At 37.9% G+C, this 16,691-nt stretch overlaps 1 protein-coding gene across 4 annotated transcripts in view; it reads right to left on the reverse strand.

Annotated features, from left to right (window-relative positions):
* Positions 1–4,552: 4,552 nt before the first annotated feature.
* LOC108714441 (calmodulin-regulated spectrin-associated protein 2) overlaps positions 4,553–16,691 on the reverse strand; it is a 61,120-nt gene continuing 48,981 nt past the window's right edge. For 2 of the 4 annotated variants that reach the window (XM_041590607.1, XM_018258674.2), the window contains 7 exons: positions 15,986–16,122; positions 12,902–13,125; positions 12,287–12,359; positions 11,329–11,453; positions 10,159–10,191; positions 7,811–7,929; positions 4,553–5,985 (listed from right to left, as the gene is read on the reverse strand). In XM_041590607.1, coding sequence (XP_041446541.1) covers positions 5,680–5,985; positions 7,811–7,929; positions 10,159–10,191; positions 11,329–11,453; positions 12,287–12,359; positions 12,902–13,125; positions 15,986–16,122 — 1,017 coding nt within the window. In that variant the 3' untranslated portion in view covers positions 4,553–5,679. The remainder of the gene's footprint in view (positions 5,986–7,810; positions 7,930–10,158; positions 10,192–11,328; positions 11,454–12,286; positions 12,360–12,901; positions 13,126–15,985; positions 16,123–16,691) is intronic. The other 2 variants (XM_041590608.1, XM_018258675.2) reach the window with 1 other exon arrangement.

Raw genomic sequence — 16,691 nt, forward strand, 5'->3', positions numbered from 1 at the left:
ATATCCAGGAGCCTTGGACCTCATATGTATATTTATTTATATATGTACATACATGTCTATATACACAGTATCTTTACATAAGAGAGAGCAGGGATATTCAAACCACTGGTTCTCCTGCTATAGAGAAGCTGATGTTCTCTGCATCAGCCAATGGTCAGAAAAGCCACAGGTTGCCTATTCCTGTGTTAGATCTCATTTACATGCAAGCAATATTACACAGATACGCAGCATTAAAAGGCAAACGTCCTGCAGGCATTCAGAAATGTAGGTTTGTGAACAGGCTGCAACATCAACAATGAATTTTCAAGAAGAAACAAAGTTAAAATACTCTTACATCTACACGTTAAATAAGAGCAAAGAAAAAGGGTGTTTAAAACACTTCACTGCCATGGATTCAACCAGGTAGATTGTATTCTGCTTCAGATTTTTTTTTTTTTGTAAAATGTCGAAATAATTTGAACCTAAACATTTCAGAAATTACAATTAAACAAAAAAAAATGACATTCATTCCTTCAGAATGCTAAATGATTAAAATCCAATACATAAAACCAATAAAAATATAACACTTGTTGTCGAAAAATGTGTTTATACAGAGTAACATCTTCTATAGCTTTCCTTTTGTTTTCAAAACAAGAGCTTTTGTACATCAGATACATAATCAAGCAAATTAAATTATAATACTCAATACTCTCCATTCATACCTATGCCATAATATGTTCTTATGCCTCCCTGCACCGGCAAACAACAGCTTCATGCTAGGAATTGAGAAGGATTAAGAGAAAACTGTGGCTAAAATACAAACTCCTATTGTATGTCAAGAGTAAGACAAATAAATACATGTTTATAGCACCGGTATTTTCACCTATCATTTGTGATAAGCCTTCAAAAGTCATTTTGAAAACAATGCCTCGTGTGAGACGGAATATTCCTGTTTGGAGGAAAGTAACCACCAGAGTTTGCCCCAATTATTGGGTTAATTAACCTGATAATTAGACTTAACAACAGTAATACAGCTCCCTAGGCTACAAAAGTGATCACCTGGGTTCTGTAATGTAGAGGACCTTTAGACTGGTTTATAAATGAGATGTACACACCACAGTCAAAGACAACAGCCATCTGCCATTGCCCATTCATTTGAATTGTAAATGTTGCTTATGACAGATGCCAGCTTGTGTGAAGTGCCAATTTCTATCCAATAGAAGTCTGTAATTCATCCAGAAATCAAATTAATTGCGGTGGTGTGCAAGTGCATCTGATTCAATTTGAGATCTCACAGCAAAGTCGATGTAATGTATATAATAACTTTGCTCCAGATGTCAGACTGTCTCCCAGTCATGGTACCCTCAGGGTGGGGGTGTTGTTACCCTGCCCATGACGATAAATATATTAGGGATGCACCGAATCCACTATTTTGGATTTGGCTGAACCCCCGAATCCTTTGCGAAAGATTTAGCCGAATACGAACCAAATCCTAATTTGCATATGCAAATTAGGGTTGGGAAGGGGAATTTTTTTTATTTCCTTGTTTTGTGACAAAGTCACATGATTTCCTTCCCTACCCCTAATTTGCATATGCCGAATCCTGCTGTAAAAGGCTGAATCCTGAACCGAATCCTGGATTCAGTGCATCCCTAGAATATATACATACCAAAACACATCTCGGCAATATCTCAATCTTGTATGAAAGCAAAGGAGCAGAGAAGAAAGATTTTGTGCAAATAACGTCACGTCATCTTTATCTTATTGTTCCAATAAAAAAAGCTCTACCAAAAGCCCATCCCCGATTTTCTCTTATTTATCATTAAAATTACTCTGATCGGGAAAAAACTCGATAAAACAGAGAAAAACTCTAATCGTACTTTTTTTGGGGGATTTTCTCCTGAATTGCTGAATTGCTGAATTATCGCGCTAAACCCAGCACAAACCACCAAATTAGGATAGAAACATCTCCCATTGACTTATCCATGACCTTGCCAGGTCTGAGATGGCAGATTTTCGGATTCTGGCTTTTTGCAGCAGGTATAATAAATCTCAAAAAAGTTTTTTTCCCCCATGAAAAATTTTAGTTTTTGCCCCATAAACCCCAACCAGAAGAATTTGAATTTTAGTGTCTTTTACTTTAAGAAAATAACAGTGGACTTAATAGTGAACAAGTCCTCAACATTCAAGCCAAGCATAAAAAACAACCAGCATGCAAACTGAAATCTTAAGTGCTTCAGTGAGTATTCACCTTAACTCATTATCTTTCTATCACTTCCCCCAAAAACTGCCCTAAGATTTTGTATGCGTGTGTGTAGTGTCATTCAGTGAAATGAACTGCAAATTACACGGAATTCAAAAGTCTGACAAATAAGCAGCATCTTCATAAAAACACCCTGTGAAACAGGGAAATGATCTTCTTTCAAATCATCTAAGGGAGTCAATGCAATAAGAGTAACAAAGTTTGTGCCGAGTCTAGTGAGCAGTCAGAAGCTCGCTGTCAGACAGCTAAATGCTACTTGTAGAGTAGTTTCTATGGGTTACTAGACTTTATGCAAACCTTGTAACTAATTCATTACTCCTATTTATTTCATAAGCAGTGGGCCCCAACCCCATAGGTGAATAGAGAAAAATGGTTAAATATAAACGACAATACTTCCATATATTTTGCATTAATGCTGGTTTGAAAATTCTCCCCTTGGCTCCTACTACTGAACATTCCTTTAATGAAAAGCAACTCTTCCTACTGCTGAAATAACGGTTGCCTTCCAGCACAAAATCTCTCAGTTGGTCCTAAAGACTAAACTCTGATTTATAAACAGCAACATCAACAAAATAATTTTGATTATTTTGTTTAGCACATAGTGCACAAACCACCAAAGATTTAGTGCAGGATACAAGATAATTCTCCTATAAACAATATATGTATAGAGTTTTTTTTTAACAATATGCTATGAAAACTATGGCACAAGCTCAAAGACTAAATTTATAACAGGACACTTTACAAATAGTGTGTTTTAGTGTAAGTTGCAGTTTTAGCTATTTTGGCAGAAATGACTCATCTAAGTGCATTTTCAGACTTACAATGTGCATAACAAGCGACAGAATCAAACGTCCAAATATTCAGAATCAAAGTGTTATTGCTTTATCTAGAAGTACATGGAGTTGCTTTCAAGTTAACCAACCAGAGGCATACCGTACATTAAATTACATCTGATTGACATACAGCTCACGCAAGTGAAGATTGGCATTTTGGAATACTGACTTTTTTTTTTCATTTTTAAAGATGATGGAAAGGCACATTTTTTTTTTAATTCTGAGGGATGAAACCCATATTTCCAATATACACTCATTACAAAATACTTACCAGTCACAGTGCTTTCTTTCTTTCAGTGTGATCCCAAACAACCTGACTGCAAAGGGGAACAGCTGTTACAAGCACAAGGGTAGCTATTTTGTAATGGGTATATAGCCACCATCATAATCATTATCTATTTATTTAGTGCCAGCAAGTTATGCAGAGCTTTACAATAACTTATAACTGGGGTTTTACAAGAATATGGGCTACGGAACAAAAATAAGACGGGAGGGCCTGCTCACACGGCTTATTTTGGAAACATGCATGTTTTATCATGACACGTAAGAAAATGTTTGCCTTTCCATACCCTTAAACAGAATACTGATACACTGTGTTTTATACAAAAGCTATGTCTAACTTTCCAGGGCTGTCAAGCTGTATTTAGAGGGAATTATCATTTACATTCAGTATTTATGTGGTATAAAAAGACTTTATTAAGTTTAGTGGAACAAAATCCGTTCCACATAACTAGAACTTCTTGTTAAAAAATGTCCTTATCTACTACTATAGCAAAGGACCTGGAACACTTCCAGGTGAGGTTTCCTTTTTTTACTGCAGAACATCTACTAGATTGTAAACAAACACAAGTGTCAATAATAAAAGATTAGTGTGAGAGTTTATCTTTCCAAACACAACAGCCATATATCTGAGAAATCAAACCCTCCTTGCAACACTAGTCCTTTATTAGCTTCTCTAAGTAAAAATGTCACTATTTTACTTAATATTAGTGAACTAACGGAACACAAAATAATAGATTTGCTTGCCTTGGATAGCAGGCAGGGGTACTGCCATCAGAAAAGCAACTGGAATGTTCTTATGTTTCTGGACATGCTTTGACTGCTATAATCTGGACTAATGGCAGTCAATTAATAACATGAATATCCACCTTTCAGGTCCACAGATCATAAAAGCATGTGGTTTTAGCAACTGATGATTTTTATAGGGCACATTAAAACTAGCTAGGCTGCTGGGCTTTCCGTCTCAGACATTAGCTGCTGAACAAATTTACCTGTGTAAGATTAAACTACCACACACCATGCAACACCATGACTGTAATCCATATACAAAATGGAATTTGTAATTACTTAAAAAAAATAGTCAGTTGTTTTCAAAAGTAAATGTGAGAAAACATGCCTAAAATGAAGTGACCCCTGTGCAATATAAAAGGAAATCTGTACTTTCAACATGAAAGATTTTGCAATGCAATACTTTTTAGACAAACAGCAATTTAGCTTTTAAAAGAAAACAATGAAAGCACCAACATTTAACATACTTTTCCTTTCCTTTGTAAAAAACAAAACAAAAAGTGCACACCCATTGGAACTCTATGACCTGCTAGCAGGAATTCCTTTTGCTTTAACACTGATGCTAATATTTTTCATTGGAATGAATTCAGCGTTCCACCACGATATTGCTGGGTTCGATTAAAGTTTAACCAAAGCCAACCATGTAACAAACAGTAGAGTGACAGCAGAAAACCATTAAGACGTTTGCTACCCAATAGAATAATATAACATTACAAATGTTTCTTTGATATCAAGTTGAAAATACCCCACTACAGTAACTGTCCATCATGAGGTTTCTAAATCAATAATGTAAAGTAATAATAATTATAGGCCAAGCATAAATTAGTAATGAATAACCTATTAACTGCACAATCACACTTTGCATTCTGGGAATGTCAGACTCATGGGAACTTCAGTGCTTACATTATTCCCTGAATAACTTCTTAAGCTCTTTCATAAAACTAAAAAAAATAATTCTCTGTGAAGGATTCTTTCAATCACACTCTTACTGGCTTTGTACATACTGAGGTAAGCTGGCCTGCTGCTCCTAGTCATTATATTAGAGCCAAAAAAAGCTTTAAAGAAGTATGCCAGGCCATAAGTTTCTGGTCCCCATGGCAGCAAGACACTTAATATTGTTCTTCCCCACAATAACAAACCTTCCACCCTCAATATTTACTCAACATCACATATGTACGCAAATGCAGAATAAAAAAAGAATACATAAGGCAAGAGATGTCAAGTCATTCCACTCATTACAGATGGACAAATATCAGTGCTTAAGTGTCAAAAATGCTTGTGTCCCTAGAATTCAGGTAAACACAACAACCCATCCCAGTCACAAGAACAGAAAGACTTGTGATAAATAACCAGTCCCATCCCCATCCCTTCTCCGTACCCACCCTCATAATATAAGCCCTGGTAGTTATTGTCCTACATTCCAGTTGTGTGTACAGACAGCAGTTTAATTGTCTAGTTTCAAGCTCTAAATGTCTCATTGGCAACAAAGAACTGCTTAATTTCAAGAGCAAGTTAGCTGATCCTCAGTAGGCCCAGCTATGCCTTGGGGGATAAGAGTTTTTTGGGGGTTACAGGTCTCTTAGCTTGCCACAGGTGGCTGTGAATGGTCACAGCATCCACACTGGCTGACAAGGTTTTAGCAGGTATGTTGCTGAACTGCTTGCGGTCGGAGTTATACTTGTAGAGACCATCAATCATCTTTCTGGCGATAGAGCGTGGTCCAATGCCTGTCAGTTTGTTAATCTCCTCTGCCTCCGGACAGTAAGTATAAACAGATCGAAACTGGCACCCGGCATCACGAAAGAGGATTAGGAAGTTGTTGGCGTTGGATTTTTCCATTTCCTGTAACAGAGGTGGGGGGGGAAGAGAGGTTTAAATAGATGACAATTATAGAGGTTAGTGGTGACCTTCAGCTTGAGCTCAGTGTTAACACATTTCAATCCTGACATTGTTCCGAGCCCTTTCTGACTTTTAGTTAGGGTCCAATGGTCATTTGTTTCCTTGCAAATGTAAGTCTAACACCGTTTTTTTCTTATTGCTCTCTTTTATTTTACAGTTCCATAGAAAACATCACTTGTAAAACAAACCACAATATCATGAATCGGAACCCTGCATGGCATTTTTTTCTACTTCATTCTGTAAGGGAAAACCTAACCTCAGCATTCTCTCACCTTAAAAAGCCTGGTGTCTCCAAACATTCTTATTTATTTACCCTTCTTCCCTTCCATTCAAAAAGCCGTTAAAGGAGAAGGAAAGTCTTTTTGCACTTGGGGTTGCCAAATGTTAGGCACCGGCACCGGCCTGGGGCGAGCACCACTGATTGATCCTCTTCCGGCTTCTTCTTTCTTCAAATTTCCCCGCAGTGGCGTAACTACCAGTGGTGCGGTGGGTGCAAACGCACCAGGGCCCGCACTCCCTTGGGGCCCTTGGAGCCACAATAATGGTTATCGTGGGCGGCTGGGCAGGGGGAGATTTTACAGCATGCATGCCAGCAATACTACAGCACCCAATTCATAGGGGGGAGGGCTCGATAGGGGAGGCCCGGTGCCCATCCTGCGCCAGGGCCCACTTGCGAATAGTTACGCCACTGTTCCCGGGGCAGACGCATGCGCAGTAGAACAAAAGGAGACTTCTTCGTTAAAGTTCTGCTTTTCACTCGACTGCGCATGCACAGCCGTGCAAAGAAATAGGAGGATGGAAGAGGATCGCTTTGTGGTGCTCTCTGGAAGAACCCGTGCAGATTTCTGCTGATAGGAGCACTGGTGCGGGGTTTCAGGTATGTAAATAAAATCAGTTGAGAATGCCTAACATTTGGAACCCCCAAGTGCAAAAATACTTTCCATCTCCTTTAACATGGTGACTGAGAACATTTTAGGCTTTCAAAAGTCTGTACTTCTGGTAGCTTTGTTGATTGTAGGACAATAATATAGCAAAGTTTCATGTTAGCAGCATATTAAGCAAGTTTATGCAACTGTATGCTGTATTTTCATTGATGTCTTTATAAATTGCTTTTTTTTTTTTTTGCCGAAACATTAAAATGTATGTTATATTATTATACAAAATCAGCATGATAATTAAAATTGGAATAAGTCAGAAGGAATGTAATGTCTCAACGCTAAAAAAGAAAGTAGCAAATATTGCTGTGCAGAATAGCTGTGTGACTGCCACCCTTTGTTTGCAGACACACAGCCATTCTGGAACACTAAGCCAGATGTTCAATTTATGGTAATAGCTCCACTATGGGGACTGGCCAGACAGTCCAACAGAAAATAAAAGATAGCAGTGTGCTAGGCCTCTTCTGGTGGTTGACCTTATTGTCCAATAGACAATAAAAGAAAGCACTATGCTAGGCCCTCTCTGGAGGTTGGGCAGACTGCCCATAAGACAGAACAGAGTACAAATTGCAGCCTACTGTAAGGTACCCAGTGTGGCCTCACAGCTCATAGTAAAACCATCAGCTAACATGCAGTACTTAAAATGTGGCAGGAGGTAAACAATTGTATTAATGTTAAGTTTAGCCAAAAAATGCAGATATAGATTACTGAATGCACCCAAAGTTGTGCTGGACTATTGTCAAAAGCTCAGCATACATGGCTATTGCCATCTTCATTAAGCAACGAAACACTACTTCTGTCTAAAGAGTAAGCCAAACAGATGTCAAGCTGACCTCCAAAATCTTGTTCTTCTGGCCTTCATTTACTTTTCCAGCCAAACAGCAGTGAGAGAGAGCATTCTGGATAATGTATTTGTTAGATTTAGCACTTGGCTCCTTGTAAAGTTTTGGTCCTGTTGAAAGAAAAAAACTATTCTAATTAAGAAACAGGCGAAATTACCCCAGTACATTCATTATTCTATTGATGTTTTTATTTATTTATATTTATTTTAGAGAACTAATAAACAGAGTGACATATAGATAACTGTATGGTTATTTGGTCAGTACCAACAAAAAGTTTAAAGATCCAGTCATACAAACCTCATTAGTATCGAACACACAGTACGGTAGCTTTAAGCAATAGTTACTTAAAAAGGTATGCTTCAATACTGCAAAATCAGAAATAGGATATTTCTAAAAAAAAATACTGTTATACAGAAATAAAATACATTTGGATCAAATGCAGGGTCAGCAAGGCTGGCCGCTCTAGGCAACCCGGCCGGCCACCCCTTCTTCCCCCGCACAGAGAGAGCAAAGGGGGGGAGGAGAAGACAGAGGGGAGGGAGGGCGGTAGTTGTGAGCCGACGGAGAGGAGGAGGACAGCAGGGAAGGTGAGAGCGAGAGAGGGGTGGATGACAGAGGGAAGGAAGGGGAGTAAGACATAGGGGTGCAGACTAGGGTTAGTCAGAAGACAATTTTAAAGGCAGCTGCCCAGCGCGCCCCCCCCCCATCATTGCACCCTAGGCAGTTGCCTCTACTGCCTACCCCTAGTTCCGGCCCTGATCAAATGGTCAACTACTGTATACTATACTCAACCAACAACTATTTGTACTCACAGCATATTCTCGGCAATAAACACATTCATGGAGTATTATACTGCTGAAAAATGTTCTTACAGTTTATAGACACTGTAATCCGACTGGATGTTTCCTGTTTCACTACACAAACAGGCTGATATAGTATTCAGAGAAATGCAGTTTTCCCCTTGATATTTATCTTGGCTGTCTGTGAGGGTTCATAGGTGGCAGACTTAAAGGAACAGTAACACCAAAAAATGTATGTGTTTTAAAGTAATGAAAATATCATGCACTGTTGCCCTGCACTGGTAAAACTGATTTGTTTGCTTCACAACCACTACTATAGTTCATATAAACAAGCTGCTGTGGAGCAATGGCGGAAATTTAAAAACGGCTTTGTGGCACAGGTTAACAAATGGATAACAGATAACACCATTAGACAGACAGAGCTTATTTGCTATCTGCTGTGTAACCTGAGCCTTTTCTCCTTTGAATGGCTGCCCCCATTGCTACACAGCAGCTTATTTATATAAACTATAGTAGTGTTTCTGAAGCAAACTCAGAAGTTTTACCAGTGCAGGGCAACACTGCATTATATTTTCATTACTTTAAAACACTTTTATTTTTTGAAGTTACTGTTCCTTTAAATTGGGCTTGAATACTCTCGACTAATGAAAGGCACAAAACTTTAGCAGAGGGACAGTTCAAATTCTTATAGTACACAAATGAAACTGATCCGAGATTCCTAGTGACTTGTTATCCTCAGAGGCAGCTATGAAAACAGTATTCCCCTAAATGTCCTAAAGGACATTGAAAGAATTTGTACAAACAGAGATTTTCAGGTTAACTGGCTACATGGTTAATGCCTAAATATCTGAAGCACTATCTTCATACATTTTGTTGTATTTTAAAGGGGATGCTCACCTTTAAGTTAATTTTTAATTTTGTTGGGAGTGATATTTTGAGACAATTTTCAATGGATTTTCTTTTTTTATTATTTGTGATTTTTGAGTTATTTAGATTTTTATTCAGCAGCTCTCCAGTTTGCAATTTCAGTAATATGGTTGCTAGGGTCCAAATTAACCTAGCAGCCATGAATAGAGGCCTGAATAGAAAGATGTGTAGCAAAAAGTAGCAATAACAATAAATGTGTAGCCTTACAGAGCATTTATTTTTAGATGGGGTCAGTGACCCTCATTTGAAAGCTGGAAACAGTCAGAAGAAGAAGGCAAATATTTCAAAAAATATAAGAATTAAACAACGAAGACCAATTGGAAAGTACATACTGCAGACAGCTGCTAACCCCACTTTCATTAGGCAAGGCCTCAGTTTTTAGTAAAAGCATGTGTGGCATTGGTTAAGAGACATTGCGTACCACTGGTATAAAAAAAAACAGTGAACATGAGTAAGCAACAACAAAAATGAGAGGTTATACAAAAGGATAAGACTTTAGGCTATAAGACTAAGAGCATAGTCCAAGCAAAGTAGCAGAGGAAGCTAGCTAATGCTATCAGTAAGAGAAGACAAGAACTAGCAGACTTCTACTGGTTGCTAGAAAGACCTCACCTAGAATATAGTGCCCAATCCTGGAGCCAATATCTACATAAACAAATTAGACACAGTTAAAAAAAAAAAGGCCACTGATAAAGGAGTGCATAATAATGAAAATCAATATAAAGGTGTGTTAGCATTTGATGAAACTTCAACAATTATATTAAAAAAGGACAATATAGTAAAGTAGTTGAAATTTTTTTTTTTAGGGATGCAATGAATCCACTATTTTGGATTCGGCCAAACTCCCAAAAGATTTAGCTGAATACCGAACCAAATTTGCATATGTAAATTATGGGTGGGAAGGGAAAAATGTTTTACTTTCTTGTTTTGTCACGTGAGTTCCCTCCCACCCCTAATTTGCATATGCAAATTAGAAATTGGATTCAGTTTATAATTATATAAGGGCAGGATACCAAAGGCAGGCTTGCCTTTATACTGGGAATAGATCTGAGTAACTTGTCCTGTATAAAAGCACTTGGCCAGTGGACTCATGGTTTTACATGGTCACGCAAGTCTTCTATGACTTTTTGTTATTTGTATAAATTACAGTAGGGGGTACATTATCCACTATATATCCAATTTAACGTAGGCTATGTATATATACATTTCTGCTTGTAAGCAATGCACACTAAGGGGCCGATTCACTAACTTCGAGTGAAGGATTCGAAGGTAAAAAACTTTGAATTTCGAAGGTTTTTTTGGGCTACTTCGACCATCGAATGACCTACTTCGTCCTTCGACTACGACTTTGAATCGAACTATTCGAAGTAGAAATCGTTCGACTATTCGACCATTCGATAGTCGAAGTACTGTCTCTTTAAAAAAAACTTCGACCCCCTAGTTCGCCATCTAAAAGCTACCGAAGTCAATGTTAGCGTATGGGTAAGGTCCCCATAGGCTTGGCTAACTTTTTTTGATTCGATTCGAAGGATTTTATCATTCGATCGAAGGAATTATCCTTCGATCGAACTATCTGCGCTAAATCCTTCGACTTCGATATTCGAAGGATTTTAATTCCTAGTCGAATATCGAGGGTTAATTAACCCTCGATATTCGACCCATAGTGAATCGGCCCCTATATGTACGGACATAAAGGCACAATATGTACAAGGTGGTCATTACCATTTCGTATACTTTCAGCCCTATAAGTGGCATATGCAGATGTCCATCCTTATCACTCACCTGTGTACTCTGTTGCAGAAGCCACTGAAGAAGTAGTAGAGGCATTTTCCCAATCTTTTTCACCATTACGACTTCCACAGCGACCAGGAGAGAGATATCCTTCCACTGATTCCGACCTAAAAGGACTAGACAACAATGCAATTCAAAATACAGAGTAGAGTTGTTTTCGGACAGTTCACTAGAAATAACGACTTTTTCCAATTACTTTCTATGTGTGACTGTTTTTCTAATATTCAAGCGTAAAGGGTCATTTTTCACCTTCTAAAGCAGCTCGGGGGGGGGGGGTCGCCGACCCTGTAAACTGTTCTAAATTGATACATTTAGTGGATACATTTCTTATCTTTGACCCTGCTCAGCAGAATCCCTGAATTTCATTAAAGGCAGCTGTTAGAATTGATACAATAGTTGCTAATAATAATCCACAGAAGCTGCTGAGAAATGTATCAACTAAATGTTGCAAAATTTTACCAGTTTAGAGTCTGTACCTGAATTGCTGAGCTGCCAGATTCAAACACCACAGACAGGAAAATTAAACTTTAAACATAGGTTTAAAAAAAAACAAAAAAAAACACAGTAAAATAAGAAATAATGTTAAGTAACTGAAAAACGTTTTTATTTCTGGGGAACAATATGGAAACAATTGAACTGAAAAAGCGGTTTGGAAGGTGAACAACCCCTTTAAAGTGAATAATTCCTGTTAAGGCGTGCCTTTATATGCATAGGATTTCCCTTCTGAATCCACTTTTCAAGTTGAAGTATAGGTAAAACACGGAGGAATTAAACTGCCTAATCCTCAGTACATTTTTTTAACAATATGTAAGTCAGCAGGAGTGAATTCTCCTGCACATTATGATCACTCATCACAGCAAGTGGATGCTTCGATCTTAGTGCTGTTTACTGGGGCAGTCATAACACGTTCAATGCATGATGCATGAGCAATTTTCCAAAAAGTAGTTACCTTGGTGTTCTTTTCCCAGAATGCACACTTTCATTGTCACCTGTGTTAAGAGACGCCAAAGACAGACTGGAAACTAAAGAAAAAAAAAAACATAAGGAAAAACCACCAATATAAAAAAAACAATTCCTTTCCTCTGTTAGCAGAAAAAACAAAGATACAAATTGTAACGCAAAAAAAATAAACTGAATCACTTTTTTTTAAATGTGGCCTGCAGGTGTTTAAATTTACATACTGGATCAACGACCAGCAACCATAACACTTTTTCTTAGGCATGACAGTCACATGTGACCAAAATGATCCATCATAATATCTGGCAATATAGAGGGCAGGTGATTTTTGTATTGATACGAACTGGTAGTTTATAAATATCAGGATTATGAGGTTGTGATTAAGCTAATGATTTTTTCCTTTTACCTCTAAATGTATCATTCATTCTCACAAGATATGTGGAGAGATTAACATTTTGCCACCTTTGATTTTATCCTTTTAAATTGTACGTTTACTCTAAGGCCTACATACATGAATAAAAGCAACAATCCGACAATCATTCTGTAAAGGCAAAGCAAACGTATTCATATATGTTTATTTTATACCACAATTCTCTGAAACCGGTACCTGGAGGAGCTCTCATGGGGGTTCTAGGAGACTCTAGTTGATGGTCTCTATGGATAGATTTGGGCCGAGGTTTTCTTGGCTTGCCATGGTTGGCTCTGGGTTTTATAATGGAGTCCATATCTGCCATAAGTTTGAGCTGCTTCCTGCGCAGGTACTCCTGTTTGATAAACTCTCTTCGTGCCTTCTCATCTTCCTTCTTACTACGTTCTTCTTCTGATTTACGCCTGTAAGAATAAAGCAGACAGGTAAGTCAAAGAGCACTGTTGCTGGATTTAGCGAAAGAAATTCCTTTTTCACCAATCACTAGTTGGAGGGTTTGTAAAAGGACAGCTACACACCAAGAGCAACATTTATATATGTACTGATATACTGATTTAAAAGACTACAAAAACAACTTTTTAGGCTAGTGAGTAATTTAATAATTAATTCACTTCCTGTAATATTCTTCCTAACCTGCAGAAATAGCACTTTTATTCAAGATGAAAAAACTTTAAATGTATCTCTAATAATGTTAACAAATTTGTTTTTCTAGAATAAATACCAGTTCAAAATATATAGTATATATTTCCTCTTTAAAAATACTTATATAATTTAAATAGGTTGGAACCTTGACAAGGTCTGGGAGTCAAAACAGGCTCTGGCATTCCAATAACACAGAGGCCCAAACAGTCCCCACCAGCCCACTAAATAGCGACTTCCAATGGTATCTTATTGCAGCCCCTCTGGCATGTGCCAGAACCAGCAGATTACAAGTCTGGGCCTAGAACCATCCAACTCAAGAAATTAATTCCCTTTTTTAAAATATGTTTTCTTGCCTGAAACTCTTTAAAACTTAATCATGTTGCTTGATATATTCATAAACCTTTCACTCCTCTTCTGCAAGCACATGTATGGGATCCATTATCCGGAATTCCGATAACCAGGAAGCTCTAAATTACCAGAAGGCCATATCCCATAAACTCCATTGTAATTGAAAACTTAACATTTTTTAAAATTATATACTTTTTCTCTGTAATAATAAAACTTGTACTTGATTCCAATCAATATATAATTAACCCTTATTGAAGGAAGACCAATCCTATTGGATTTATGTTTAAATTATTTTTTTAATAGATGTAAGACATGGAGATCCAAATGACAGAAATACGCTTGTCTAGAAAAGCCCAGGTCCCAAGCATTCTAAACAACCGTTCCTATACCTGTAATACATGTTTATAGTCTATAGATGGGTTGTGTATGTTATTTAGCAAAGCTAGCCACATAAACCCTAACTTTTCCTGTTAACTTCTCTATCTATAAATTAAATGTTATCTGTAATGCCATTACAAATATAGAAATAATCAAATCTGAACCTCTCTGGCTTGCAACCATTTCCATCACATTTGTAAGTGCCAGTATCTTCATGGCCAAAACAAATAATTCTGTACGAGAAATTATGTTACAGCAAATTCTGAATGGAAAACAATCTGTTAGGGAAATCACCTGATGTTTCTGCAGTAGTGGTCTCTGAAATGACAATACAGGCTCACTACTCTCAGCACAACTTCGCAGCCCATTTGAGGACACTGCCTCTATAGCTATGACAGTAACATTTCATCTCTAAATCACTGGGTCTGCATTAATCAAGCATGCACAATTTGTTGGTATAATCAGAGAATGTGGAGAATCAAATGTGTCTTTGTTGATTTATTTCAGGGACAGTAATATCATAGATTAAAGCAGTAATCTAGAAGACATGCTTTCATATGTAGTATTCCTATTGTATTGTATAATAGCCAGTGAAAGTTATGGAACCAGAATAAATAATAAGCAACATATATAAGTATAAGTAGGACTTGTGCTTCAAATAAAAGTTATTTTAAATGTACTTGATGTAATGATTCTCGTCTACCAGTGTAAGATTGTCAAATTTGGATGGACATTGTAAGGTATATATATTTTGTTAGTTAAGAATGAAACATTTGACTCTTGGACACGAGACAGTCTTATTAAGGTGGCCAGTTAGCAGTCCAAAATATATATCCCAACACCAATTCTGAGGTTACAATTGGTATAAATAATTTCTATCAGGTTGATCCCCTGTATCATAAAAAATTACAGCGGTTTAAGATCCGCTCACCGTTGGTGGTAATTGGCCCGGGTGCACCTGCCCCGAGCCCTGCGTTTATTACACAGTCTTTCCCACGTTCCTTCCAACAGTTGTTTATATTCATAGATAAGTATGCATAAGGATCAGCTTACCCTCTCCACGGGGTGACCCGGGTGCTGCCGCCCCGAGTCTGTCGCTAAGCATTTCTTCTTTTTAAACTGATGTAACCAATAAAGGATGAATTTTTAACCAACAACCTATGAGCGATCCTTTGACTTTGGAGTGCGCCGCAACGACTTGGATGTGACTTATTAAGGTGGCCATACACGGAGAGATCCTTGAGGTGGACAATATCGGGCTGATCCGATCGTGGGCCCTAGGGCCCAACGATCAGATCCTAACGGTGGCTTTACGGGCGGTCGGCAACGAACAGATGCGGCCGCGATCCGACAGGATTTTTAGTCCGATCGGATCGAGATCTGGCCGACTAGGTATATGCTAGCATTATTCAAATTGAGTAATATCAAGAGACTTCTAGAAGTCAGGTCTCTCCTGTATATAGGTGTGGCTACAGTAGGGCAGAGGGACCACACAGGGCCCAGGAGAGGAGTGACCATCTTGCCAGACCAGGGGAACCTTGCATTTGGACCAGACACCTAACGGAACTAAGAAGAGCTATACTTAGGCTGTGTGATCGCTCTAGGGTTAAATGTTTCATTGAGTGTCTATCGGTGTGGTAAGAATTAGGTGGTTGGGCTGTATTGTGTGTTATTTTAGTGTGTCTAGTTAAGTTAGAGTGTGTTTTTCTAGTGTGTATTTGTTTTACGTGTTTATATACTTATTGTAATTTTGTTGTTAGACCTTTTGTTTCTTTTATGATTTATATCTAAGTAGATTTCCAATCATTATAAAATTATTTTTAAATGTATCGTTTGGTGATCTCTTTGCCACACTAAACTGCAGAACAGTATTTATTCTCATAATCTTACACCAACCTGGCTTCCTCCTTCTTGTATTCTAACTCTTCTTCTTGCTCCTGCTTTCGTTGCTGAACCTCTCTCTCCCTGCGAAGTCTCTTCTCCAGCAAAGCTGCTCGTTTTGCAGCCATGTCATTTTCCTCCTGGCGGTCATCCTATATAAAATGTGAGAGTCATCAGAAAACAGGACAGTGTGCAACAGCATAGTCTCATTTGTACCGTACAGATTAGCTTTGCTAAATTTGAATAAACCCCTTTCAGCGAACCAGGATGTCAGATTTTTGTCAAAGAAACAGAACAGCCAAATGTTTCCTGACTTGAGAATTGGGGCTGTAGCACCCAGGCCTGGGTTAGTTACAATCATGCGGTGGTACGATCAATGCTGTGGTGCAGGCTAGAATACAATATACATAGATACATAAAATCAGCCTTATTTATAGTTATAACTCTGAGTAATAAGCATTTCAGCTACTCTGCTTGAAGATTTATAATTACAGTATAGCCAAAAAGTCTAGTTAAAAAAGGGTCAGGCAAAATGTCCCTTAACTATGCCAGATCTCACACAATGTATAAACCCAGTCAGTCAAATCAATGGCTTACAAATAAGAGAAACAACTGGTAATCAGGTATGAAGAGACAGATTTAGCATAAAACAAATCAAGTTGTCAACAAATATCTTGATTTTTAATTGTTGGTGGTATATACCAGAAAACAAAGAGAGCAA

The sequence above is a fragment of the Xenopus laevis genome, chromosome 4L, assembly GCF_017654675.1.
Source record: "Xenopus laevis strain J_2021 chromosome 4L, Xenopus_laevis_v10.1, whole genome shotgun sequence".
NCBI lineage: Eukaryota > Metazoa > Chordata > Amphibia > Anura > Pipidae > Xenopus > Xenopus laevis.